General features: G+C 44.5%; 1 protein-coding gene and 1 long non-coding RNA gene across 4 annotated transcripts; both read right to left on the bottom strand.

The window, feature by feature from the left end:
• Nucleotides 1–9,049: 9,049 nt before the first annotated feature.
• On the bottom strand, nucleotides 9,050–21,506 carry LOC133904921 (uncharacterized). 3 transcript variants are annotated; one of them, XR_009907528.1, is made up of 4 exons: nucleotides 21,271–21,506; nucleotides 20,120–20,201; nucleotides 10,858–10,988; nucleotides 9,050–9,337 (listed from the first exon to the last, which is right to left on the bottom strand). It is a non-coding gene; the product is annotated as an uncharacterized LOC133904921 (long non-coding RNA). The 3 variants fall into 3 exon arrangements; XR_009907529.1 differs by lacking the exon at nucleotides 10,858–10,988 and having other exon boundaries at nucleotides 9,051–9,337; nucleotides 21,271–21,504; XR_009907527.1 differs by lacking the exons at nucleotides 9,050–9,337; nucleotides 10,858–10,988 and adding an exon at nucleotides 19,344–19,593 and having other exon boundaries at nucleotides 21,271–21,504.
• Nucleotides 21,507–23,404: 1,898 nt separating this feature from the next.
• LOC133904772 (ribulose bisphosphate carboxylase small subunit, chloroplastic 2-like) lies at nucleotides 23,405–24,405 on the bottom strand. Its single transcript, XM_062346301.1, has 2 exons — nucleotides 24,185–24,405; nucleotides 23,405–24,085 (listed from the first exon to the last, which is right to left on the bottom strand). Exons 1-2 carry the CDS (start codon nucleotides 24,329–24,331, stop codon nucleotides 23,705–23,707), a joined length of 528 nt encoding a protein of 175 aa, XP_062202285.1. The 5' UTR covers nucleotides 24,332–24,405; the 3' UTR covers nucleotides 23,405–23,704.
• Nucleotides 24,406–27,715: the final 3,310 nt, after the last annotated feature.

The following is a 27,715-nucleotide window of genomic DNA, read 5'->3' as shown; positions in this document are numbered from 1 at the left end:
GGGTATCTTCCAAAAACTCCCGCTCCCGCTCGGCCTCTGCGCGGGCCTCCTCCATGGCGCTTTGTTCCTCCTCGTTGGCGGTGCGCACCACGATGAGCCGGGCTTCGAAGTAGCGCCAAGACGTCGTAAGCCGAGCCCTCTCCGTGGCCAGCGTGGCATGCTCCGCCTCAAGCTGCGCCACCTCCCCGTCCACCGCCGCGCCCAACCGCTCGTCCGCCACCCGGACGCTCTCGATCGCGACCGGGAGGGGGTCGGCTGGCTGGCCGGGCGCCGGTTGGGCGCTGGGTTCCCCGCGAGCCTCCTACAGGTGGTTCGGGGTCCCCAAAGGTTGCAACGCCATCATCCGCCCCGGGCTCGGCACGCCCGGGTTAGGTTCGACCGGCGCCGAGCACTCGGGGGACGGCTGCGTCTCCGCCTCGGCCGCCGCATCTGCCAGCACTCTCTAGGCCGTCGCATCCGCCGGTCCCAGCAAGGACGTCACGCCCACCATTTCTGGCTCTGCCACCGCGTCCGCCAGTTCCGACACACCCACCACGTCCGTCTGCCCCGTCTCTGTCGCCAGGTCCGCTGGCCTCGGCCCGGCCGCTGCGCTTGCCAGCTCTGGCTCCACCGGCGCGCTCGGCTCGGGAGCTGGCGCTGGCCTCGGTGCCTCCGGGCGCCCCTGGCCCTCAGCGGCGCTCGTAGGCGGCCTGCAGGAGAAAGACGAAGATCAAAACTGAAGCTTAGTTTTGGCGAAGCACGCCTAAGAAGGAGTGAAAAGCAAAACTTACGCGGTCTTGGTCCCTCGGTACTGCCACTTGACCGCCGGGATCCTGAACTCCATGCCCGATAGCGCCGGCTCGGAGTCCTCCCTCCTCCTCTTCTGCTGGGTGCTCGGCGGGGCCGCCGCGCGATCTCCGGGCGTCAGATTGGGCCCCATCCGAACGAGGCGTGGCTCCAGAACTGGGAACGCCGCCGCTACTGACGGCGATAGTGGGGACTCCGGCACGAGAATGAAGAGCTGGGGGCGCTTCCCCCGGTCCTCCGGCGCCGCTGCTGCTTCGCAGTTGGCGGTGCCTCCTCCTCCGGTGCGACGGCTGCTGCCCGCAGTGGCTCCACCGCTGGCCTGCGGCTCGCCGCTCGCGGCGCCCGGGCCACCGGTCTGCACCGGACTGCTCGTGGCCCCCTCGCTGGCCACCTCATCCAACCCAGGGAGCTCGGGGGCCTCGGGGCTCCGGCTCCTCGGCCAGTCGACGAGCCCCTGGGCGTCGAATTCCGGGAGCTTCGCCTGGATCGCCGCGTGCTCGGGGTTGGCGCAGAGCGCCATTTCCCTCCACGGGAGCTCCGCCCGGCTCATGTCCTCCACGCCGGTCACTACGTGGAGCATGCCCCTCAGCTCCACCAGGTCCAGGTCCCAGCTTGCGCCGATTTGGGTTCGGGTGATGTCTTCGGGCCCGGTGTAGAGCCAGTAGGGCCGGGCCCGCTCCCGCAGGGGCGCCAGACGGCGGCGCAGGAAGTCCGCCACCACCATCACCGAGGTCTGCCCGGTGTCGCGCAGGAAACCGATGCGCTCAAAGACCGGCTCCAACCTCGCATCCGACGGCGGCGGTGCCTCCCATGTCGATTTCTGGGGCTCCGCCGCCACCTCCGGCAGGGCGAGACGGTCGTGGGGGTCGACGTCGACGTAGAACCAGTCCCACCGCCACTCCTCCCATTTGCTTCATAGCACCTGGCGGATGTACCGCTCCCCCATGCCGTCCCGCAGCCGAAGGTTGCAGCAGCCCGCGACGTCCGCCGTGGAGTACCCTCTCTTCTTCCCGGCCGATCGTAGGGCGAGGAAGTGCCGAAGAAGCATCACCGACAGTGCCACTCCCACGAACATCTCGCAGAAGTGTGCAAACACCGCCAGCACGTCGACTGAGTTGGGGCTCAGATGCACCAACTGCACGCCGTAGGTCTCGAGGACTTGGAGAAAGAATGTTGAAAACGGCGGCACCAGCCCCGCCGCCACGAAGGACGTAAACAGGACGATGCGCGCAGGGTCGATCGTCACCGGCGGGAAGCTCGCCAGCGTCACCTTCAGGCCCCCCTGCTGGCCCTCGGGGACCAGCAGCTTCCTGACCCTCTCCGCCGCCTCCTCGCTCCTCAAGCGAGACTCCGGCAGTACGCTGTCCGGAGTCCTATCGCGGTGGCTTCCCCTGCCTCTCGGCATCTCGTCGGAGGGGGAGGTTGTCTGGGTGGTGGAGGGAGAGAAGTGCTCTAATCGTCTAAGGGAATCTAAGGGCTCAGGGGCGCGAAGGAAGCAAGAGCAGGATCGGAAGATGGCGTAAAGAGGGGGGTGGATCGCTCCCCTCTCCCTTTTATACCTCAGAGAATTCAAACGTCTCCTGCCACGGCGCACTCGGTGGGACAGTTTTCTCAATCGACACAACTGCCAGGCGAATCTCCCACTGGTCGTGCGGTGTCAGCGGCTGCCTGGCGTATTTTCCTCGATCTGCATGGTAGCCGCGCGTGCCGCCTGTCTCGTTGTCACGCCCTTTGGGAGTTGTGTGAACGCGCGTCCATTCGTCTCCCCGTTGGGCCGTACCAAAGGCCCGGATCTGAAGGGCCACCTTTTGAAAGCTTGCCACATGGCGTCCACGCCAGCCTCGGCCTCGTTCGCGATGAAGGGCCCATCCGCAGTCTCCGTGCCATCGCCTGCCAATGGGCCCGAAGGCTACTGTTGGTGTATCAGGAACCAGGGGTCCCTGAGTCCCGAGGCCCGGCCAGTCATCCGTCACATGGCACCATCCCACGAGGTCCCTCCTAAAGGATGAGAAAAGTTCAAGTCCCAGGAAGAAAGTGCTCGAGGCCACAGTCACTGGTCCCCGAGCACCCCAGTTCCCCGATGATCCACAGAGTCTAAGTGCCAGGAAGAAAGTGCTCGGGGAGGTGCCCGGTCACCCCCGAGCACCCTAGTCTCCCGATGATCAGAAGAGCTAAGTTCCAGGAGAGAGTGCTCGGGGCTGCGTGCGGCAGCTCTCGAGCGCTCGGTTCCCCGAGGATCCGTGTAAGAGTTCTTGGAAGAGAGTGCTCGGGGCTGCACGTGGTAGCCCCCGAGCACTCGGTTCCCCGGAGGATCGAGCAAGAGTGCTCGGGAGAGAGTGCTCGGGGAGGTGAACAGTACCCCCGAGCACCCGGTACCCCGAGGACAAGGATAGGCATTCTCGGGAGAGAGTGCTCGGGGAGGTGAATAGTACCCCCGAGCACTCGGTGCCCCGACGACCCAGAAAGGCCCCCGAGGGGCCCGCCGATGAGGTGTCAATCAGTCAGAGGTCCGAGGCCGCATTTAATGAGCGTGCGTGGCCTGACATCTCAAACTGCTCCCGCCGCCTGTCAGTTCCTGCCATGTTTTGGCAGAGAGGCGTGGGGCTATTAATTGCACGGGTCCCGTCCCATATCATCCGGCTTGTCTCGGGATAACATCGCAAGGATCAAGGCATTCCATCTGCCGCCCTGCTGTGGTAGAGGAACAAGACAGGGCGGGCACGCCGGGTTGCTCTGCGACTGCCTGGTGGGCCCTCTCCACGGCGCCTGTTGCCAGGGCGTTTATGGTGACAGGTGACCGGGCGTGCGGTGTTTTTTCCACCCCCTGTCATTTCACCCAGAAGAAATGATGACATCTTTCCCAATCATGGCGTCTTGGAACTTGTGCCCCCCTCCTTCCCATTCGAGGCATGTCTCAGCCGGCGAGTACAAAAAGAGCCGGCAACACAGAAGAGAAATGGATCGAAGCATCCCAACATCCGAACACAACTGACAATCCAACAGGAGATCGCAAGCACCCAAGCATCAAGAACCGAACCATAGACGAACACAAGGCACAAGGGACAGTCCCTGCCGAAGAACAAGGAGCCTCAAGCTCTTAGTTAGGCCAATATTCTTGTAACCAGCAACATCCTTGAGGGACTTCCTCAGGACAGTTATCGCATCCATACAGGAGTAGGGTATTACGCCCCTGTGCGGCCCGAACCTGTCTAAATTCCGATGCATTTACTTCTTTTTGCTCTAGGTCGATCACCCCCACCACCGGCTGTTGCATTTACTCTCATTCATTTCTCCGACGAACTTATTCAGGATCACCCCCCGGCCGAATCTCTAAAAAGGGGTCTCTCGGGATCCCTGCGACAGGAGTTAATCCTCCGACAGGTTTCTAGAGCGTATCCCCAGAAGGATAATGGAAGATCAGGTTGGCTCATCATGGACCAGACCATGTCTAGCAAAGTTTGGTTCCTCCGTTTGGACACCCCATTCCATTGAGGCGTACCCGATGGAGTCAACTGTGGAACAATTCCATATTACTTTAGATGGTCACCAAACTCATGGCTCAAATATTCACCTCCACGATCAGATCGCAGAAATTTAATTGTCTTGCGAAGTTGATTTTGTACTTCATTCTGAAACTCCTTGAACTTTTCGAAGGACTCAGATTTGTACCTCATTAGGTAGATATATCTACTAAAGTCATTGGTAAAAGTAATGAAGTACTGAAAATGACTTCTGGCAATAGAGCTCATTAGTCCACATATATCCCGTATGTACAAGGGCCAACAACTCATTCGACCCCTCTCCTTGATGGGTGAAAGACGCCTTAGTCATCTTAGCCTCTGCATGCGCTTCTCATGTATATGACCTAAGTGACAATGTCAAATAAAAGTGGGGTTCAAATTATTAGGCCGAGGCTTCTTCGCATTAATGTTATAGACATGTACTTCCTCAAGATCTAGAATATATAGTCCATTCACCAATGGACAAATACCATAGAACATATCATTCAAATAAATCGAACAACACTTATTCTTTATTATGAATTCATAACCGTCTTCTTCTAAACATGAAGAAGAGATAATGTTTTTGCCCAAGGCAGGAATGTAATAACAATTATTTAATTTCAAAACTAATCCTAAAGGCAGCGATAAGGAATAAACACCAATGGCCAACGCAAAAACTTTTGCACCATTCCGACACGAGCATCCATCTCGCCTCTCGCACACTTCCTAGTCCTTTTCAATCCTTGCAACAATTTGCACATATGAATCATTGATCCAGTATCAAATACCTATGAATCATAAGAATGAGTAGCAAGATTAATTTTAATAACATCTATACATGAAGTGGAAGTCTTACTTCCCTTCTTCTTCTTGAGTTCTTCCAAGGATAGCTTCCAGTTCCTTCGCCAATGGTCAGGCTTATGGCAGTGGTGGCAAGCATCAGAAGCAGCAGGGTCAACCTTGGACTTTCTAACAGGTTTAGGCTTTCAGCTCGAGATCTCATCTGATGCTTTAGCCTTGGCCTTGCACTTTCTCTTCTTGCTATCCTTCTGAACCATCATCACATGACTAGAGCTTTCTTAATGCTTTCCTCAGTAGTCTTAAGCATCCCATGCAATTCAGCCATGCTCTTCTCCATGCTATTCATATGAAAATTCAAAATGAATGGCTCGAAGCTCACAGGGAGCGACTGGAGAATCACATCCGTAGCCAACTCAAGGCTAATGGGAAAACCAAGTGTTTCCAGGCTCTCAATGTAATCAATCATCTTGATCACATGAGGACTAACTGGTCTGCCTTCTATCAACCTGCACGCAAATAAGAACTTGGAGGTGTTGAACCTCTCGGCCCTAGCTTGGTTCTCAAACATGCATCAGAGTCCCACAATCATATCATGGGCATCCGTGTTCTCATATTGCTTCTGAAGCTCAGAGGACATGGTGGCAAGCATGAGACAGCTAACATCAAGTGAATCATTGGTGTGCTTCTCATAAGCCTTCCGATCAGCAGCAGATGCATTATCAGCTGATTCATCAGGATAAGGAACCTCTATAACATACACTTTTTTCTCTTGTTTGAGAACAATTCTTAGATTTCTATACCAATCAATAAAGTTTGTTTCCGAAAGCTTTTCTTTTTCAAGAATTGAACACAAATTAAAACTGGAATTGACGTTAACAGTTGGTGCCATGATCTACAACAGAAAATAAACATGCAAAGTTCAGCACTATGTTTATGTAAATCTTTCATTAAACAATTTAACAAAAGATACTCTCATTATATGAAACCGTCTCCCTCTAACGGCATATAATGGGTAAAGATCCATATTCAACTAAGTTCTAGTGAGCTTTCACACCACTGCTAGAAACTTAGTGACATAGATAAGCAACACTTTGCTAATAATATCATATATGACTCTTGTTTGTTGGGTGGCATCAAATGCTCTGGTGCCTAACACCATGCCCCACAACCCAAAACTGTTTTGATAGCTTTGTTATGTAAACCAACACTATGCGTGTAGATGTCCGACATCCACTCTAACTGGTTAAGATAAATGATGGCACCTTGCTTTGGCAGACCTACCAAACAATGATCAAAACTTATGTAGGTGCAGCTATTGGAAGGGCATCCATTACTCTTAATTTTTATTTTTATTTTTGAGGGAGGCTATTCTATCATGCAAACATATCCATCTCATAGAAAACATGAATAAAAATAGCATGATAGGAACATAGATAAACATAACAGACTATCATATTAACTGTGAAAAAGTATGACCCCTTCACATGGTGATCTCCATCGCCACAGTCCTGTTCTCCGGGTCATCATGCTTCAAGTCTCCATGATAATGTACTACACTACTACTCTTAATAGCTAGCAACAAATTACATGAGAATATGAATCATCACAAGTTGGTATGCATGCCGTTATACAATAACACGACAACCTTAGTTGCAATTAACCATGACATGCAAGCCATAAAAATTACAAAAATGTATCATATACACATAAAGGCCATACTATTCACACCATTCCATGCAAAAACAAATTAAGCGTAGGATCGAATTTTAACAACATGATGTAAACATATTATCCTTAAAATCCCTAGGCTCGAACAGCACGGCGGTCCCGCTAGCCGGTTAGCGGGTGGGGGCTCGAGGGGGAAGCTGCCCTCACGGGTTTCAGTGTAGCACCCTGAAAACCTCTCAGAAATACATAGATCATATATATGAAATCTCTATGAAAATCTCATCGGTTTGATCATATCAAGCCAATTCTAAGTCATTCACAATACCTCAACTTCCTCTAGATCAATCATATTGATCATCACATGAGGTTTTCTAGAAATGATGACAACACACACAACCTTGATCTGCTGCTCATCTAACCAAGCAGTAGCATGATCTGTTAGCCCCGATGGTGATTCCATCTGATAGAAGGCAAGTCGCACATGTGGCCAGGTGGGAGATCGAGCTAATCTTTTGGTCATATGGTTCCATCGACTCACACCTCATCTGACCCCAATTACAACAAACTGTGCAACAATCAATCCATCACATGAACCGATCAAGATCCAATCTTTTACTATCACATATCATCTATATGTGATCGATCCAGATAAAAAACTACGCATGCAGGCTCTGATACCACTATTGGAGAAAGAGTTGGCTACGCTAGCCTAAAAATAAAAATTTTCTACTGCATTCACCCAAGAAACCATGCAAGTAGGAGATAATAGATTGTTACCACTTGATGCGAAGTGCAGCACAAGAAGAGTTAGAGTAGACTAATCCAACGTCTTGCATGTCAAACTACTTGAGCAGCTTCTCAACCAGATCCACGACCAGCCTTGCGCAGGTGGTCATGCTCCTCGACCAGCTCTGAGCAGGTGATTGTGCTTCTTGACCAGTTCCTCGAGCAGGTCTATCGCGTCCTCGACCAGCTCCGAGTGGTCACGTCATGCTCTACGACCAGGTGAGCAGGTATGTTGACCAGCCAAGTAGGTCCTCGACTAGCCAGACAGAAGTGTCGCAATCTTCACACCGAGGAGATCAGCGTTGCAACAGCATCAGCGCCTCTACGATATCCACACGTACTGGGCAGCATCGCCGAGCGCCGATGTGCTAGCACCACACGTGCGGCTAGGGTTTTGGGAGATCGTCGCGGCTAGGGTTTCGAAGTGGCTCTCCTCACCACGCCCCACCCCACGCCTCTCCTTATATAGAACTCGCTAATGGGCTACCACGTTGGAAGCCCTTTAGGACTCTAACATCTCATGGATCACAATCCAATCAAACCCATATATGAATCCAATTCGTATGTTTTGTTCTAACTCATTAGGTGTGTGACCCGTTAGGTTCATATACAAATGGTTACGACTCGGAAACCCTTTCCATACCGAAATCAATAGCAGTCCCTAACAGGACATGTTGACTCCCAAGTATACACAAAGATCATACACTGATCCCTTCGCCTCACAATACCTGTCAAGCTCAATGTGAGATACGTGCCACCCTTGTGATAGCGCAACCATTCACTTGATCAAGTAGTTGATTCATCATGATTAACTCTTTTATCATATTGGCATGGCCATGCACTTTCTCAATACAACTAACTTGAGGGGTCCAGAGATATCTCTCCCGTTATCAAGGAGAGGCAAATTCCATCTTGATCGCTCACACCCCACGACATGTTTAATGACAAACCCAAAAACTACCTTTATGACTACCCAGTTACGAAATAGCATTTGGCAGCCCCAAAATATGTCACTACATATTCTGGGAATTAATGACGATATCAGGTCTAAGGATCCTGTATTACACCATCTGAGATAACAACTGATGACATATCATAAATAACAATCCCATCAGTATCTCATGGTGGGTCTATCCAATATAATATTCTCTAACATAAATATCCACATTATTGACCTGGTATCTTTATACCTATAGTTCGTGAAATATGATCATCAATCAATACATGTGCTGGTCTTTTGAATCATCACAATGATACGTGACTAGGTATCAATTTAGAATAGTATCATGATACAAATAAAGAGTTCCATGAACAAGTCACATACATACCAATCAATGTAAATGATAGTCATTTTTGGAACAACACATATACATATTCAAAAGTACATAAATATAGACATGATAGGGAGGAATTTGCCTCTATGATTGCCTCTAGGGCATATCACCTTCACCGCGCTGTCCCCAACAAATTTGAATGTTTCATTAAAAGTTTCGTAGGAAATAAAATTGCATATTTATACCTAGGAATTGAGCTGTCATGTTGAGGTAATGGTCCAAATTTGAGAAGTTTATTAAGCTGTAAACATGTCGTGGAAAATTTTGAGGCAGTGGATCAACTGGAATAATTTCTGTTCTTCTGTTTAGCTTTATCATGTATGGATGTTGCACTACTTTGAACAATATTCTTGCATGGTGCACAATAAATTTCTTTATTGTGACTACTCTTACTTCTACCAGGTTGGTTTTCAATACTTCAATGACGTCTGCTGGGATTTCAACATACATTGATGTTTTCTGCACAATGAGAACAGAACAAAATTATTAGTAAATAAGCATGTGTTGCAGTAAGTTTTATAAAGAAGTTGTAGGAAAGGAAAGTCACCATAACAACACAACTGCTGTAAAGAAAAATACCCTATGAATTACCATCAAAAGGTTTATTCATAGGAAGTGGAAGCACAATTTCTTTACTGTATTTAACAGAACGAGTGATACATAATATTTGAATCAGAACTTCTGCCAAGATGGTTTGGCTGGAAAAGGTCAAGCCCATTGCAGTCCTACAGATCATAGAGCACATATACTTTTAGCTATTAAAGGTTGTTGTCTCATGGTAGGGGTTCAGCTAATTTTGACAACCTGGATATTAGATCAAAAGGCTAAAATTCAAGCTCCTCTACATAGTAAAGCAATTTTCGTACTGGTAACCTTTGAGACTTAAATGTATCTTACACGTAATAAAAATTCGTGGCTTAGTCTTATAATCCATTTTGTGCTTTCCATAATCTCTATAGCTGTCTTCCTTTTGGCTTGAGTTAATCCACCATTGTTCCATTCTGAGCCAATCTTCTTAGATGAACAACGCATCTTGGATGAGCCATGACCATTGTTGCATGCGTCGAAATTCTGTTGTGTTTGTGACTTGATTCATCACCCAGAATGCCTAATCTACTGTTATTGCTATTTTCCATAATGTACAAGGGAGACTATAAGAAATCAATAATGTACCATTCCTCTCAAAATGACTTTGAAACTTTTGAAATATCGAGTTCCCATGTTGGAAATTGCATACATATAACTTCAATATAAAAACATGATTGTGCATTTTTTTAAGAACACTTCATTTTGGCTATATAAACACTACCCTGCAAGAGATTATCGCCTTCAAATTGTACATATTGTACATACCGATTTGTCATACACTAATGTTTTTCAACTTTTCATACAAGTGTATCAAAAGTTTGGATGTTTAAGCATTTTTTGAAAAATCAGTAAATGGATGCAGGTCTTTGAAAATCGAGATCAGTTATTAGCAGTAAACATGAACTTGTGTTTTTGTAGTTGAGCACTCAAGTAAACATAGAATCAGTTATCAGTAGTTGAAATTTTCATTCAACAACAAATGGTAAAATTCCCCTTTGTGCCTGGCATGATCAATAACAGCAACATGTATGTCTTTATGCATGATGTATCCTTTTTTTTTCTTTACATGCAAATCTGTAGTAATATAAAAGTACAAATACAAGAGTATGAATAAGTTAACATAAGTGAAGGTGTCTATTGTGACATATGCTTGATCAATGGTAACATAGCTTCTTAGTTGAAAGAAAATTAGTATTTTTGAAATAACATCAGCAATAATCATGTCTAATGATCATTTTGTATGAATGACAGATAATGTTACTTGCATCTAATCTGTAATAGCGGAATAAATAAAAGGTCATACTATATGAGTGTAGAAGTAATATCTTATTCTAGTAACTATAATAAGATTTATTTATGTAAAGATAAGGAAATAAGAAAATATGCTGTACCTTTTCATCAATAATGACCAGGTCTAGGTGTTTTCACTTTTCCCTCGGAATTCCCATACTCTTGATATCATAACGCGTATTAGACAATATTGTATTCCCAAATGAAGTTGTGATAGTGGTATGACATCCATCTGCAATGAAAAGAGAGAAAAAAAAGGATAGAGAAGGAGGAAATACGTAGGATTATAAGAATTTTAAAACTTCTTTGTATACTATGTTTCTTGTTTTTGAACAGCAAGTTCCGTCTTCCTTTTCAATAAGAATTTTTAGACCTTTTTTTAGAAGTCACTCGAGATATTGCAACGTATAGTTGTCCATGACAAAAAACTGGTTTGCGCAAGTAAATTCCTATGCAGTTTAATGTTTGACCTTGGCTGTTCTCTTGTTGTTAAATTTATGTGTGGAATACATACTTTCTCTCCAGAATGTAATCCTGTCTTAATCACTGCTTCGATAACATTGTTACCAAGAGTAGTGATAATTAAACGTGTTCCATTGCATAATCCTATGCTTTGATTCAAATTTCGTAAAAGCATAACTGGTGTACCAACTTTTAGTAGAAGTTTGTATTGTGGAAAATTATTTGCATTTAACGTGTTTAAATATTCTACTGGGTACAATGTATTTACATCATTTGTTGTATCGAAGCATTTAGCAATGCAATCGGCACTCATGTATTCTCGGGTTTCACCTGGTACAAGTGATAATATATATTCATTAATTTCGTCAACAATTTCATTTGTAGGAGCTAGTATAGCTCTTTCTTTTAGATATTCTGAGTTATAGCAGTTTGTAGTAAAATTGGGGAAAACATGGTTAAATATTGCAGGTATTTTAGGTCCGTCTGTAAAGATTAGCAAATCATGAGGAATTTCTATCCAGGTTGGCTCTGTTTCGCCATCGCGTGCAGTTGAGGGTATGTTTCCATTCCCTATGTCTAATACCCATTTTGTGAATACTTCCAAAGCTTCTTTATTTTCTGCTGGGGAATTTGTATTCCTTACACGCATATTTTTGGTTAGCCGTAAGATCTCAACATGGTTCCATAATTCTGAATTTATGATTGTAGCATTTACTATTTGTGATCTAGAACCATTTTCTATTACAGGTAATATCTGTCTTAGGTCTCCTCCTAGTACAACAACTTTGCCACCAAATGGTATACTTTCAACTTTTATATCTATTGCACTCATTATATCCTTTAGAGATCTATCTAATGCTTTGAAACATTGTCTATTTGTCATTAGTGCTTCGTCCCATATTATTAATGATGTTTGTATTAGTAGCTCTGAAAGTAGTGTTCCTCGTTTAATATCACATATATAGGTATCATCTATATCTAGGGGAATTTTGAATCTGTAATGTGCAGTTCTACCATTTGGTAATAACAAAGATGCAACACCTGATGATGCAACAGTTAGCACTATTTTTTTTCTTGCTCTTAAATAAGATACAATTGTATTCCATAAATATGTTTTTCCTGTTCCACCGTACCCAGAAACAAAATAAAAACCAGGAATATTATTTAAGACTTTGTTTATAATAACATGGAAAGCGTGCTGTTGATCATTGTTGAGCTTAGAATATAGTATGTTTGCTTCTTCTTCTAATCTATTAACATCATAAGCTAATTCTTCGTCAATGTCACGGCCCAGAGTTTCTAAACACGTAATTAAGTGCTAATGAGCATCATTTGTTTTTGTTTTGAGCCATATAGACTTGCAGTGTGGATTAAACCGAATTTAGTTGAACTGGGTTTAACTGATGCGTTGTGAAGCATCTCCTAAAACTTCTATGGAACCTAGGGCTGGTGATAATTTTAGAAATTAGTAGATGCTAGGAGAAGAATATAATTGAATTTTCCCAAATTTTTGGGGATTGTTTTAAAGGCATAAAAATCAACACAAGTTAGAAAAGCTTGCCTCTTTGGAGAATTTTCATTTGAAATTGGTGCAAACTTTTTGAGTCAAACAAGTTCAAATGGGTTCTTTCTGAGTTTTAGTTTCAAGCAAAATTCGTTTTACCAATTTTGGACTTTGGAAAGGCATTCAAATGGATGGCTAAAGTGGTGGAGATATTTTGCCTGGCGGTTACTGTTCACGCGGGACCCACTCGTCATCCTCCCTCCTCACTCAGCCGCGCTGCTTCCAGAGAGCGGCGCCGGCTTTGTTGACTTCCGCGGCCGGCAAACCCAGCACGCCGTCGAGTCACCGGCCGAGCCTTCGAGTGGAAGCGTCGTCGGCCTTAACCCCCCCTGGACGCTCTCTCGTGGTGTCTCTCCCCTCTCTTCCTCGCTTGCTCTCCCTGTCGCCCAGCACACCGCAGAGCAGAGCCACGTTGCGCCGCGCCACCGGCCAAATCCAACGCACCACCGACGGTTTCCGTTGAGCCCGAGCCCAGTGGAGCCGCAGGGAAGAGCGCCCCGAGCTCCTCCGCCGTTTCCCCTCCTTCCCCGGCCGTTTCCCGCACGGATTGGAGCCACCCGCGCCTTCTTCCCCAACGGCGGCAGCCATCTCCACCCTTCTCCGTTGAACCGGTGAACCGCTGCCATTCCCCGGCGACCAAACTCATCGTAAGCATCACCGTCCCCCATTGAGTGTAGCGCGCGTGTCCGTTGGGGCTTAGCCGTGCAGCCGTGCGCCGCTACCTACGGCGCACGCCATCGGCCGAGCCACCGCCAAGCTCATCGGTGTTGGGCCGCGCCATTCGGTCCACGCGCTCGCATAGAATGTGTAGGTGTGCTCGGTCGAGCGTATTGCACCGCCGTCTAGCCACCGGCGGTCTGAACCGTGCCGCCACCGTGCTAGTTTTGCCCCTCGCCGCCGATCGCCGTGCTCCGGCCATTGCCAGCGTCGACGTGTGCCCCCGCCGTAACCACGTGCTCGTGCAAGTGCTGTTGCCACCCTCGGCCGGGACATTCAGGCCGCCGTTCGCCGCCGGCGACGTCGCCCGAGCCGCCAGCGCGCTGTGTACTGGGCGCGGGTCGATTTTGACTTGGGTCAAAATACGCCGGCCCCACTGTCAGTCGCAGCAGCTGGCCAAACCCGAGTGGAAAAAGGTTTAGGGTATTTAAGTATTCGGAAAAATCAGAAAATGCGAAATTGGGTATTTGTTAAACTAATAAATCGGCTGAAACATTGTAAAATGTATAAAAAATGGAATATGGCTCCAAAAATTGTAAAGCAAATTTTGTTAGCTTTATATGCTCATGCTCTACATGTTAAAGTTGTTAGTGACCATGAAATATGTGCTGGAATTTCCTTAGTTAATGTAATGTGCTTAAAGCCTCATTAATTCATAACTAAATATTGGTAACTCCAAAATTGATGAAATCAATTTTATAAATCTTGTTGATTTATTCCCTGTTGAATAAAAATATGTACCTTCATTTTTAGCATAGTTAGCATTCTAGATTGATTTAAGCCTTAGTTATGCTTTAATTAATCCGAGGATAATTGAATGGTTAACCCTAATCTCAATTAGGAAATTGTTAGTGCGTTAAACTCGTACCACGACGCTTTACACTGTTGTCACAGACTATGAAGCGTCATTCTTTACATAACATTCATTGCATTGCACGCGTTATTCTTTCAGGGAACTTCGACCCGGCGAACGAGGCGAGCGAGGCTGTCCCCGGTGGTTCCTGCAGTGGTGATCGGGACTCGGGTAGCTGTGAGTAGCAGCTAGGGTAGCAAGGCAAGCATCGTTCATATTGCACCATGTCTACTTGAAAATTTAATATGTTATCTACGCTTATGTATACATTGCATGTGTCGGGTACCGAGTTGGGTAGAACCTATGCCGATGCATTCTCCCATTTCCGTCACGTGTCATGTGTTATTCCTTGGAGCCTAGTGGTGTCGTCGAGGTCTAATTATAGTTCGCTTTGCTTAGTGGTACTTAGGCTTTCCGGTAGAAGTCGACGACGGCGTCCACCGTTGTCGCGAGCCTAGGGCTTATTACTTGTTCACACTTATGGTTGTGTTGATGATGAGTCGGTTTGATGAGTGGTGAGTTGAGACGAGGTGTGGGCGGTGTTAGGGGTGTCATCTGCTCACGAGGAGTCCTCAGGCAGTTCGGGGAGGGAACCCGGACACCGTAGACCGCTTGCACCGGTTAAGCACCGATCGTTGGTGTAGTCGGCTTTAGCACATACCTTACTCACCACATGCTCATATAATGGTAGGCGAGCCGATTACCTTCACAGACGTGGTCATGTGGGCCTCGTCATAGACGGTGTGAGTCCGGTTTGAGTCCGGGCTTTTAGCGGTATTAGTTTGCTCGGGGAGTAGTTCTAATACCGCCGTGTCGAGCTATGGTTGATCCACATGGTTGGGCCTGGTTGGGAAAGGTTGTCACGGGTACCCCCTTGTGTGCATCTTAGCGGGTGGCACAAGCCGTATGGTCCCTGTGTCGTGTGGGTCCAGGAGTATCCCCCTGTAGGGTGTATAATCAGTTCGAACTGCCGCGCTCTCGGTCATGAGCATCGCTATCACTTATCTCCACCGAGCGACCATGTTTTGGTCGTAGAGTTTCGGTGTGGGTTGTGGCATGGTTGGTTTGGGGTGGTTTGGTCGGTATGTGGTTGGTGTTTTAGTGGGAATGGTTTGCTTTTATACACTTGTTGTTCATATATCTGTTCTGATCAGTTGGTTGGCAGGGTTTGAGTCAGTGGTTGGTTAAGTCAGTTGCTTACACCTAGAGTCTAGGTTGCTTACCGCTTAATGAACTTAAACATGTCTTAATCCTTGCTACAGCTTTAAATGCATGATCCTTGGAGTCGAGAATATATATACTCATACTGTGTAAGACTTGCTAGTACCTTCGTACTAAGGGGTGCTGCCCTTAAGTTGCTTTCAGGTTCGCAGGTTGGCGAGGAAGAGGCAGTGTTCGCCTACTTTGTGCCTGCCGATCAGGGTGGCGGGCAAGAGTAGCACCTTCTACTCCGAACTCCGGCGCTTTTGGTATGGAGCCTAAGGGCATACGGCTCCATACTCTTTTGTTGTATAGGTTTTTCTTCCACTGCATAGTTGTTGTTGTTCCTCTTTTGTTGTAAATTGTGGAAGCAGTTGCATGTTTAATAATTGTAATCCAGTTTAATTATTTGCTCTCTATTAAACTGTGTTGTGATATTTGAGTTGGAAGGCATGTGTTCCGATCCTGGGCACAAAACACGTGCCGGAACTACCAGAATGGTATTCTGGTTAATCGTCGAGGTTGTGATTATGAATAATGATCCTCCTGATGATTAATTAGAATACTATTTGGACGGTTCCTCACAGTCAATTAACCTGTTGTTATTATATTTGAAGAGTGGCTTGCTTCTTTTTGGTAAATTAAAAAAGTTTATACACATTCCATTTTTAGATAACATATATTCTATGTCATCTAGAAGCATATCTTGTAATTCCTCATCAGTGATTATATGTTGCACTGGATGATAATTTAATTTTAATTGGTGTTTGTAATCATCTACCATATGTATCCAGTGCTTTTTGAAAAAATCATGTTCGTTTTGAATATTGCAAAAAGAAAGCATTATGATGAATAATTGGCGTAATTGCAAAGCAGATGCCCATGTTGCAGCCTCTGTAAATGTCCAATGCCATTCATCGTCATTGTTTAGTAATCCTCGTACTGTGCATGCTTCTTTAAATGTATTGTACAATACTCATTTATAGGTTTTTAAATCATCATAACATGTAGCTCCTTTTATAATCATAAGTAGCATACGTAAGTAGAATCGTTCACCTTCGTTTGGACTAACATAATATAAACGGCCTATTTTAAATCCATGTGTTTGCTGTTTCCAATATCTTTTTGTACTATTCCATGTCCATCTATTTGGAAACTCACAATAAGTTAATTCTCTAGCCTTTTCATATTTTTGGTTTGTTACAAACCATTCAGTAAGCATTGTTTTCTGATTTTTTGGATCTTCTATCAATTTTTTGAGCTCAAATTATTTTTGAAAGTTACATTATTCATTAAAGGCAGATGCACAGGTAAACGTTCGACGGCTGGTGAATGACGGTGAATATCATAGCCAAGTAGTCGCCATAATGCATCTTGCTCGCATATATATCTTACATCGAGATATTCTTTTATTTCATCTATGCTATTATTATTTTTGTCTATAGGCGTGTCATCACCTTTTTTAATACTCTCAAGAATAACTTTTGCTCGATCTGGACCTTTATGTACATACTTACATAAATACTTCAATATTTTACTTTTGTTACAATATTCTACGTTAATATGAGCCTGATATTTTTTTAATAAGAACATATTGTGTGGCACAACCCATCTATTATCTAGATTATGATTATCTCGCCTTATGTAAATATTTGTATCTCGTCTTTTATACAATGTAAATCCATTGTCATCAAAGATTGTTTCGTCTTGAAATTCTTTTGGATAAAATTTAGAACATTTACCTTTCTTCATACATGGATAGTGTGGATCTTTTTGACCGCACGGGCCATGCATCATATGTTCAGATACTAATACATATCCTAGTGGATCCAATTTTTTTTCTATTGTTATTTCCGTTTTATCTTTGTTCAACCAAACTAAAATATGAACATGTGGCAACCCTCTTTTTTGAAATTCTATTGAATATAAAATAGCATTTATGTAGCCAAATGCAGTACCACATTTAATATCAGTTAATAATTCTTGCAATTTTAAGTGAAAAACTCGTACTATAATATTAGATCTATCACTGGGTTGTTGTCCTTTTGTTAGCATTAGCATTATTTCGGGCCACTTTGGATTGCATGTAAATGTTATGAAGAAATCTGGAGGCCCATATACACGGCATATTGCAATACCGTCATGATAGTTTTGTAACATATATCTCCGACATCCTGTATGACTGGATGGTAAAATTATTCTCTTACCAATTTGATCACCTTGCATTACTCCTTTGTCTACTGCATCAACAATACCTTGCAAATATTCTACTCTTAATTTAGCTTGATTTCTGGCAATATATTGTAATCTATCTTCATCTTCAGATGCACGTGCATCTACTATCGCTTGTTTTGATAAACGACCGTAGCATAAATATGGATTTGGTTGGTTCTTTTTAAAATGTACATGATATTTAAAAAATTCATGCATTGTAACTCTTATCCGTTTCGATGTAGTAGGCTTATCATTAGTATGATAATAGATACCAAGTTGATAGCCTCGTTCACCATATGAAAATAACAAAGGATACTGCAATGCCATATAAGCTGGATGTAATATAGATATATTTTGTAATTGTCCACATTGACTTTGTATTATTATTTCTCGTTTATAATTTTCAATTGATAAATCACCTACAATTAATACTGCTAAATCATCAACATTTGACATTTCATATTGTACTGGATCGTTTTTATCAGCACCAACAATACGAATAGCTAGATCTATACCATTGTGTTGTTTGAGCAAGTCTCTTGTGGAACGGAATTTTTTCACAATTGGATTATATGTATCAAGCATATCTTTTAAATCTTTGACTATATTTGGGTCTAAAATACTATCATCGGAGTCATCCTTCTCTAGAGCACGTATTCTATTGAAAATCTCATTTTCTGTATCAAAAATATAAAGCGATGCAAATTTTGGTATATCATTAGGTTTTGGTAGTAAAGATCCTATACGATGATGTACTTGTCCACTGATACGAAAAACATATGGTCCTTCGCCTTTGTTTACGTGTTTTTCTATATTGGCTCCCATTGATGTAAATGCAAATAAACTATTGTATTGTCTTATTTTCCGAAGAAAATGTTTTGACTTGCTATCTCCATTGTAATTAAGCAGTCTTTTTAAATATTGTGGCGGATCCTTAAACGGATGAATTTGTATTTTACCTTCTTTGCAACATGAGGTATATATGACATTTTTATCTCTGTCCCTTCCATGTCTAATTCTTTCTTCAAACCAAAATATGGCTCCACAATATTTACATGTGTAATTTGCTTCTCCATAATATGAACGGTTACTGTAAGACTCTTTTAAATTCTTAATATGTTCTGGTGAATAGTAAATTATTCCTTGAGTATTGATAAATATGCAATTTTTTTTGCATATTTAACTACGTTGTTTAGCTTGTCTTTCTCGTATGGAATTGTTAAAATCTTCTTGAACTCCATTGCTAATTTGAGGGAAGATCTTTTCCGTTTATGCATAATTAAAGCACATTTTTTGCTTGGTATTTCACATAATTTTTCGTTTGGGACCTCTTTACGTTTTACTGACATCTTTATATTTCTATTGATACTTATTTCTTTTTTTATAGATAAGGGGAAGAAAAAGTTAATATTTATTTTCAAATATAGAATTTGCGATACAACACAAAACGTAGAAATCAAAAGAATCTCACCTTTCATAAAGTGCCAAAACAGGTATCAAGTAGTGGTCCTAGTGGTCCTTGGCACAAATATGTATTGAAGCCAGCAGTTGTAACCGTAAATAAAATGCTTTTGCAATTATATTTGAGTAGTAATATTTACAAGCTAATCGAAAAATGGATACAATTACTCCGTAGTAATCAAAGTGAGTATCAAAGCAAATAACATAAAAATCATTCTCTAATTGTGCTAGTATTAGAATGTTAGCTACTATCTCAGGCTCTCTTGGAAGGATTGGACCAACAAATACATTTGGATTCCTATTGTTCGCAGGGGGTCATATTCATCAGTAGAGATCTGATTTCCCATCTGGGTGTTGAGAATGCATCTACCAGAAAAGACGAGACAAAAAAACAAACCAAAATTAAATGATAGGCTCTCAATTACTAATAAATTACATTAGACTGTAACGGTCTGCAAATATAAATGATTTCTTTTTTTTAGTACATCATACTGGACACAACCGGTTTGGAGTATAGTACTGCTTGCACATGACTATATTGATTGATAACCAACAGGTTGTTATATCCAAAGTTCCAGATAACCACATGAGGCTATGTATATGATTTCTCTACATAAATATGTCTAGACCATTGAAATGTTCCTTTTTATTTTTTGTCTGATAAGACTTACTGCAAATATAAATGATTTTATATTTTTTTGAGTACATCATATTGGACATAACCGGTTTGGAGCATAGCACTGCTTGCACATGACCATATTGATTGATAACTAACAGGTTGTTATATCCAAAGTTCCAGATGACCACATGAGGCTATGTATATGATTTCTCTACATAAATATGTCTAGACCATTGAAATGTTCCTTTTTATTTTTTGTCTGACAAGACTTACCAAGATCACACAGAGAAGGATGAAGGCCGTTCTTTATCCAAGATGGTATTGCTGTATTCAAGATGTAAACCAAAATATATGCCTGCAAAATAGAAATTATAGGTTATTTCATTGAGGATGGCATGAATGTACATTATATGTGGTTAAAAGGCACAATATTTAATTTTTGAGTAGCGCTCTGCAAATGTAAATGATTTCATATTTTTGTAGTAAACCATATTGGACATAACCTGGTTTCCAGACAACGTACACATATATTACAAATAATGAAATTTTGAATCTATCATAAAAGTGTCATCTCTATTTAGAGGCTGAGACAACACTAAAAGAATGAGAAGCAGCATCCTTTCTCTACATACTATGAAGTGAGATATGCCATATCGCATCAAAGTGAACTAACAATGTACGCATATATTACAAATAATAAAATCTTGAATCTATCATAAAATTGCCACGGCTTTGCTTTGCAGTATAAATTCCAATTTAGCATATCCAACAAAAATCTTGTCATCCAAAATTCAGATTACCCAGAACACAAAAGCAAAATTAAATGAAATAAATGCTGCGACAATCTCAAAGCAAGAAAAGAAGCATGGTTGTTCTTCTCCCATTCACTCTTCTTCCAGCTACACTTTCCAGACCAGCCGCACCAACCTCGTCATTCATTCACCGCCCATGGCCAAGACCCCTTCCCCTCCCTTGCGCCCGCTGCTGCGCTCGTCAGAACACGGCCGGCGGTGGAGACCGGGCGGCGGCCGACCTCTTTTTTTCCCATGCCGGCTTGATGCTGCTGCGCCTCGGCTACTCTCTCTCTCTCTCTCTCTCTCTCTCTCTCACTCTCCCTCCCTCTCTCTCTCGTCGGTGACGCCCACGCTGCTGTGGTCAAACTCGACCCACCCCCGCCGTCCGCCGCGTATTTTCCCCTGTCGGCTTCATTCTGTTGCGGCTCGGCATCCTCTCTCTCTCTCTCTCTCTCTCTCTCTCTCATCAATGACGCCGACGCTGTTCTCCTCTATCTCCAACCGTATCGCCGCCAGCTAACAGAAGAGACATCGCGCTATGTACTTGCGAGTGAGCGAGGAGGACGATTTCTGTCTGTCTTCCAGATGGAAACGAATCAACAGAATAGCTACCAAATCGAACTACAATACCTCAAATCACTGATGAGGAAATGGATCAACTGTAGGTGGAGCTTCAGATGCGGAGGGATTTGGAAGAAGACTACTAAAGTCCTGGAGAGGAAAATCAGTCGCAGACCATTTGGGACAGAGAGAGAGAGTGAAGAAGCTAACTCGAGTTGGGACCTGGATATGTAGATTTCCCTGGAATCCTCTGGAGTTTCATCCCACGTGTGGTTGATCCATCCATCCATTCCTCTATCAAACGGTCAGCATTTTCTTGCGGACGTGGACACGCTCAGAAGCTCTGCCTGCGACCAGCTTGAGACTATGTACAGATAAAGCCATTGTGGGGGTACTGCATAGCTTTTTTTTGCATCCGCGTTACATGTATGGAGTTGCTACTAGGTTGGTGTTTTGGTTTTGTTGTGTCAACGAAGTTTTGCATTCAGCATATTACTTTTAGATTTGTTGTGTTAAACGAAGTTATGCAATTGGCGTATTACTTGAGATTAAGACAACTCTTTAATAATGTTGCAGCCCAGAGGTTAAAGTGTATGGTTATGCCATGGCACAAGTTAAGAAAGCTTTGGAGGTGGGTTATCTTTGAACATCATTGTTGGTCTTCCATCTTAGGCCAATTCTTGATTCGGCTTTATCCCCTTACAGATCACCCACTACCTAGGTGGTGAAAACTACGTATTTTGGGGTGGAAGAGACGGTTAGCAAACTCTACTTAATACTGATATGAAGAGAGAACTTGACCATCTGGTATGAAGACATATTTAGCTGATTAACTTTACTGTGTGGCACAAATTGTTTGCCCATTTGTTGGGTTTGTCCAGGCAAACTTTTTCAAGTTGTTGTTGACTACAAGAAGGTCGGATTTAATGGTAATTAAATCGTGTCTCTTTATGATTTACATGTGCCAATTTCCCTAACTTTGACATAGTACATTATTTCACTATTAAATTTAGTGATAGAACTGAGATTTTATTATTTCAGAGACATTGTTGATAGAGCCTAAACCACAAGAACCTAAAAATCACCACTATGCTTATTACTCAGAGATGGATTAGCAAACATCTAAAGGATTCAGAAGCATTAATCCTTGATTTCCTCTGGCAGGTATGACTGGGATGTTGCAACTATATTCTCTTTTCTACATATTGAAAAGGCTGCCAATAGTGCTCAAAAGTCCGATGGATATTATCAAGAAAAATAGACCTTTTTTTCTTCTTTACAAGAGTGTCATACAAATTTGAAGTCATACGGTATTATAAATTATGGAGGAAAAAATGCATTCACGTGTGTACATATAAGGATATTTTTCTATCATCATCCGGCTCTACAATCATTATTTATTTGGATTCATGTATCTCAAATTTTTAAACGCTACAATCTTTTGCAGAGCAGTGGTGCAATGTATGGTGTAACAAAAGCCTAACAATAGTTGTATAATTTAGGAACCGATGCAACACACGGATATTGCACTAGTCAAATATGTAATTTGGAGTGTGGACAAGCCTCCAAAACTCTTTGTAATATTATGGCTATACTTTCCTTTTTCTTTTGCGAGTTATCAAAAATGTTTTTTGAAACAGTCTCCAAAACGCTTTGCGGAGACTTTGATGCAAACTACTATAGTACTATCCTAATTTTACGTCATTGTCATGCTTAGTCAAGTGCGTTCGCTGGGCCACAATGCAAGTTGATTCCAAACCTAATCCTGTAGCTGGGGCACCTATGGTCTAGTTTTGTGAACCTATCCTTAAATCCTGGAGACTTGTGGTTGTGGTCTAGTAAATCATCACTCTATCCGCTGAATCGTGCACACAAGAATATATTACGGAAATAATCTTTCTCTGCAGGTCAAAATCAACCAGTAATTATTTCGATCGAGCACATTGTTGCACATTATATGTACACGCCGACAACAACAATACTGTCAGCAATGCCTTCGTCCCAAATCTATCTTGCGTCTTAAATCATGCACACAACAATACTAGGATTGTATCGCACACGGTTCATCCAAGATGGGTGTAAGGAAGGCCTGGGCATGCAATCTGACAATATTATTTCAAGTCTGTAACGATTTTCACTTGCCTTTCACTTCGTCCCCATCCACAAAGGTAACAGAAGTACAGAGAATTACAGAAATCAAGACTGAAAGCATCAAATTTGCAGGAGTATACTGGATATTATTAATACATACATGGAGATAATTATACAGCAAGAGGTAATGGAGGAATTGTACAATACATTACGATGTGTATGTGTATATGTGTAGCCGGCGCTAGCATTCACATATGCATGCTCCTCAGCCTACGTTGATACATGTACATACGTACATACACAGTCATATGACGAAGAAAGAAACAAAAGGACTCGAAACAAGCGTCAAAGTTTGCCAAAACCGAATAGACACTTCACGGTCGCTCACGAGTGAGCTGACTGCCCAACATCCTCAGGCACCGCCGGACTCCTCGCAACCCGGTGGTTTGTAGGCGATGAAGCTGATGCATTGCACCTGCCTAACGTTGTCGAAGCCGATGATGCGGACGAAAGCGTCCGGGTAGGCCTTCTTGGTCTCCTCGAGCTCCTTAAGCACCTGGGTAGCGTCGGTGCAGCCGAACATGGGCAGCTTCCACATGGTCCAGTAGCGGCCGTCGTAGTACCCTGGGGACCTGTTGTTCTCACGGTAGACGAACCCGACCTTGCTGAACTCGAGGCAAGGGATCCACTTGGACCGGATGAGGTACTCGATCTGCTTCAAGAGGTCCTCCGTTGTCAGAGGGGGCAGGTAGGACAGGGTCTCGAACTTCTTTATGCCCTCAATCGGCCACACCTGAATAACGAATGCATCAGTTCGTGCTCAGTTGCATTCAACCCATATACGAGCAACTAACTTAAAAGTTGGTGAATATTTCACTTTGTGATCAATTACCTGCATGCACTTGATCCTTCCGCCGTTGCTGACGTTGCCGAAGCCAGAGCTGCTGGAGCGGCGGCTGACGGGGAGTCCAGCGGTGGACTTGAGCCCCTGGAATGGAGCGACGGAGGTGGCCGACGAGGCCATCACGGTGGGGGCCATTGCTTACTAGTTAGTACTAGTATCTGCTTAGAGGATGCAGTACTCCGCAGCAGTGGCTTGAGGCCCTGAGCGCCGCTCCAGAGGAGGTATAAATAGCCAAATCCATGGGGCATTGGGAGGCGGTGGTTGGCTGATCTGGGGATGTGGAAAGAGTGGCTGCCGTTCGCCGGTCCTAGCACGGGTGGCTGGTACAACGACAATTACTGGTCACCGCGGGGCAGCCACATGCGGGTGTGGGGTGAGGAGCGCGGATGGCATCCTGATCATCCGGCAGGGTGCCACGTGTCGGCAAGAACGGCTAGGATCCTCGCTGCCGCGGAGGAGGAGATGGGTGCGGCGCACGCGGGTGAACGAGTAGTTTCCTGTGTTCTTGGTGTGTGCTTTCTCGTCGACGGTTTACATGGAGTATGGCTTTCTCACTTATCACATAACCGAGGTAAGCAATTTCTCGCTGAGAAAACTTACACTTGGACATCTTAATTTTCCACTGGTCTTTAGCCAACAATTGGAATACTATCTGAAGACGAGTGATATGCTCCTCAAATGATGAGTTGTATATTAGAATGTCATGGAAAAAGACTGAGACAAACCTTATGCAAACAAGGAGACTCGGTACCATTCATAGCTTGTGCCAGTGAGGCCAAATGCCATTACTCTAAACTCGTAGCGGCCTGCATGAGTTGAAACGTAGTTTTGTACTCTTCATCTTGCTTGATTATAATTTGGTGGAACCCAGCCCTTGTCCAAACACTACTATAGAAAATCCCCTTCACTATCGGTTCTAAAACCACCTTCACTGCCGATTTTGAAGCCGGTAGTGGGCAACGGGCAGTGATAGTCGTGGACTATCACTACCGGCTCGGTGGACCGGTTATCACTACTGGCTCGGTGGACCGGCAGTGAAGAGCCTTATCACTGCCAGCTAAATCCTTCAGCCGGCAGTGTTTTGCCTCTCCTCCCTCTCCTCCTCCCTCTCTCTGTCCTCTCTGTACTCCCTCTCACTCCTCGATCTCTCCGTCTCTCTCTCAATTTATGCATACAACGATACATATATTTAATGTAAATCAATAATGAATACACCTCATTAATACATAGTAATAAACACATATTTTAAGTCATAGGCATCGACAAACACACATATGTACATAATAGTTCTCACAGGTCACCCCTGAAAAGTCGGTCGAGTTCAGCCAGTTCAGTATCCCTCTACTTGTACCTCTACTTCCTCTCCCACGATGAGGACCGTGTCTCCGCACTGTCGACTGTTGGCGTGTGTACATCCGGGGATGCGCGGGGGGGGGGGGGGGGGGATGGTGGTGGAGCGTTGGACCCGGGCACGCCTGATCGACCGTAGCATCGCCTAAGCTCCAGGCTCGCCGGTGTGTCAAAGACATCGAAGTCTGATGCCTGAACGCCTCTACGGTTTGAGCCTTCGGCCTCCTCCGCAGCACACTGATGGGCTACCCTCTCATCCTCCTCCTAGGAATGCTTGCGGGAAGCAACTTCTTGCTCCTCCGCAGCGCACAGCTAACGGGCCAGCCTCTCATCCTCGTCCTGGGCACGCTTCCTGGCTGCTGCTTCTTGCTCATCCTTCGCATAATCGTTGGAAGGCCATCCCGTCGATACCAACTTTGCATCATACATAGTAATTTATATCATTCATTAATAAATAGTAATTAATGACATACATTAATATCGTGGTATTTGGCGAAATATAATACGTTATCAAGCCCCTTGGTAGCCTTCCTCCTTGTCGCATACTCTCTACTAGAAGGAATAGTGTCATCTGAAGATCTGTGACGCGTGGACGGCACGATCGGTTCATGAAACTCGCCGTTTGGGTTGATAATATGTTCTAAGAAGGACTCGGCGATCTGTTCTTGAAGGATATGTATTTCTACAGGTTGTAACGCATTTGTACATAGTTTCAAGCACTGCGTTTGAAGAATCGAAAGAATTAGTCTATGAACACGCATATAAATTGAAAAGAATGTATCAATATATTATTAATTTCATACCTCAAAATCATCGAACCTAACAACGTCTCTATCTGGGCTGAATACGTGCATGTTAGTAACAACATAAAACACGCAGAGATTGTTGCCGGCTGGCTGCCTCATACGCTTCAAGAGGGAAGGATTCGTCGGTTGTAACACCCTAATTTTCCACTTTTGTAAATTTATTAAAATTTGCTAGAGGTTAAATTGAGTTTAAACAATTGAAAAAGGCAAAACCCTATTTTATAAAAAGAAAAAAAAACCAATTGTTTTATCGGCTTTTGTTGGCTTTTGTTTGAAGTTGTTTTGCTTAGAAATAGAATTAGAAAAAGGATTTAGAAGGAAAAAAGAAAAAAAGAAAAAAATTAATCTATCCTGGACCTTTTTCAAATTTCCCTCTGGCCGTTTTCCTTTTTTCTGGCCTGCTCAGCCCGCTCTTTCCTTTCGGCCTGGCCTAGTGCACCCGCCGGCCCGAGCCAGCCGCACGTCGCCTCCCGGGCCGTTTGCGCGCGCCTCGGCCTAGCTTGCCTTGCCGCCCGCTACCGAATGCGCCTCTGCCCTTGCCGCCTTCACCATGTGCCGCCGACATGTGGGCCCGTGTCCCTGTCATCTTCCTCACGGACTCCCGACCGAGTCCGGCTCGAACATGCCGCGCTTCCGCCCTAGAGTCCTGGGCCCTGCTGGACCCCGTCCTACCTCCTATATAACCCCATCCGCCCCCACAATCTGTTCCCATCCCAAGCTCGCCAAGTTCCAAAGCCCCTCGCCGAGTTCTGAGTTCGCCGAGCCGCCATTGCCACCACCCTCGAGTGTTCTCGCTGCCGAGTCGCCTAGCGCCGTGATTGTCCCAATCAAGCCATCGAGGAGTTTCACCGTAGCTTCCTCAGCGTGTAGCCGTCCTCACCTTCGTTGATCGACCACCGGAACCCCTCCATCGATGAGCTCCCGTGTGCTGCTGCCTCCCTCACTGCCGTTGGACCTCTCCTGTGTCGCGCCACCCGAGGTAAGACCTCAAACGGAACCCCCTTTCCCTCCTGGAACACCTCTACCGCTCGTTGTTGAAGTCCAAGGCCGGCAACAAGTTTTTCCCTCCACTCCGGCAAGCCTCCGCCGCATCCCGAGCCAGTGCCGTCGTTTTTTATCTGTGCCGCCGCCGGTTCTGTCTCCAAACTCCCTCAACCGCCCAATCCTTCATCAAAGGCCCGTATTAGATCTAACTTACCTCTTCATCCAACCAACTAAAAACTGCCACGTGTCTCACTTGATCGAATCAGCATATGTGCCATGTCAGCCGCTATGTCATCATCACATTAGCAAAATTGCCTATGTGTCATCCCTATCACTGTGCCACGTCAGCCAAAGTAGCCCAGTCAATATTTCAAGAATT

The sequence above is a fragment of the Phragmites australis genome, chromosome 22 (genome assembly GCF_958298935.1).
Source record: "Phragmites australis chromosome 22, lpPhrAust1.1, whole genome shotgun sequence".
Classification (NCBI taxonomy): Eukaryota; Viridiplantae; Streptophyta; class Magnoliopsida; order Poales; family Poaceae; genus Phragmites; species Phragmites australis.
The sequence above is the reverse complement of the archived record's forward strand: the minus strand, read 5'-3'. Positions and strand labels throughout refer to the sequence as shown.

Coding starts and splice junctions, on each gene's coding strand:
- LOC133904772 (XM_062346301.1), bottom strand. CDS start 24,331: ATGGCCCCCACCGTGATGGCCTCGTCGGCCACCTCCGTCGCTCCATTC. Junction 24,086..24,184: donor GAAGGATCAAGTGCATGCAG/GTAATTGATCAC, acceptor TTCGTTATTCAG/GTGTGGCCGATTGAGGGCAT.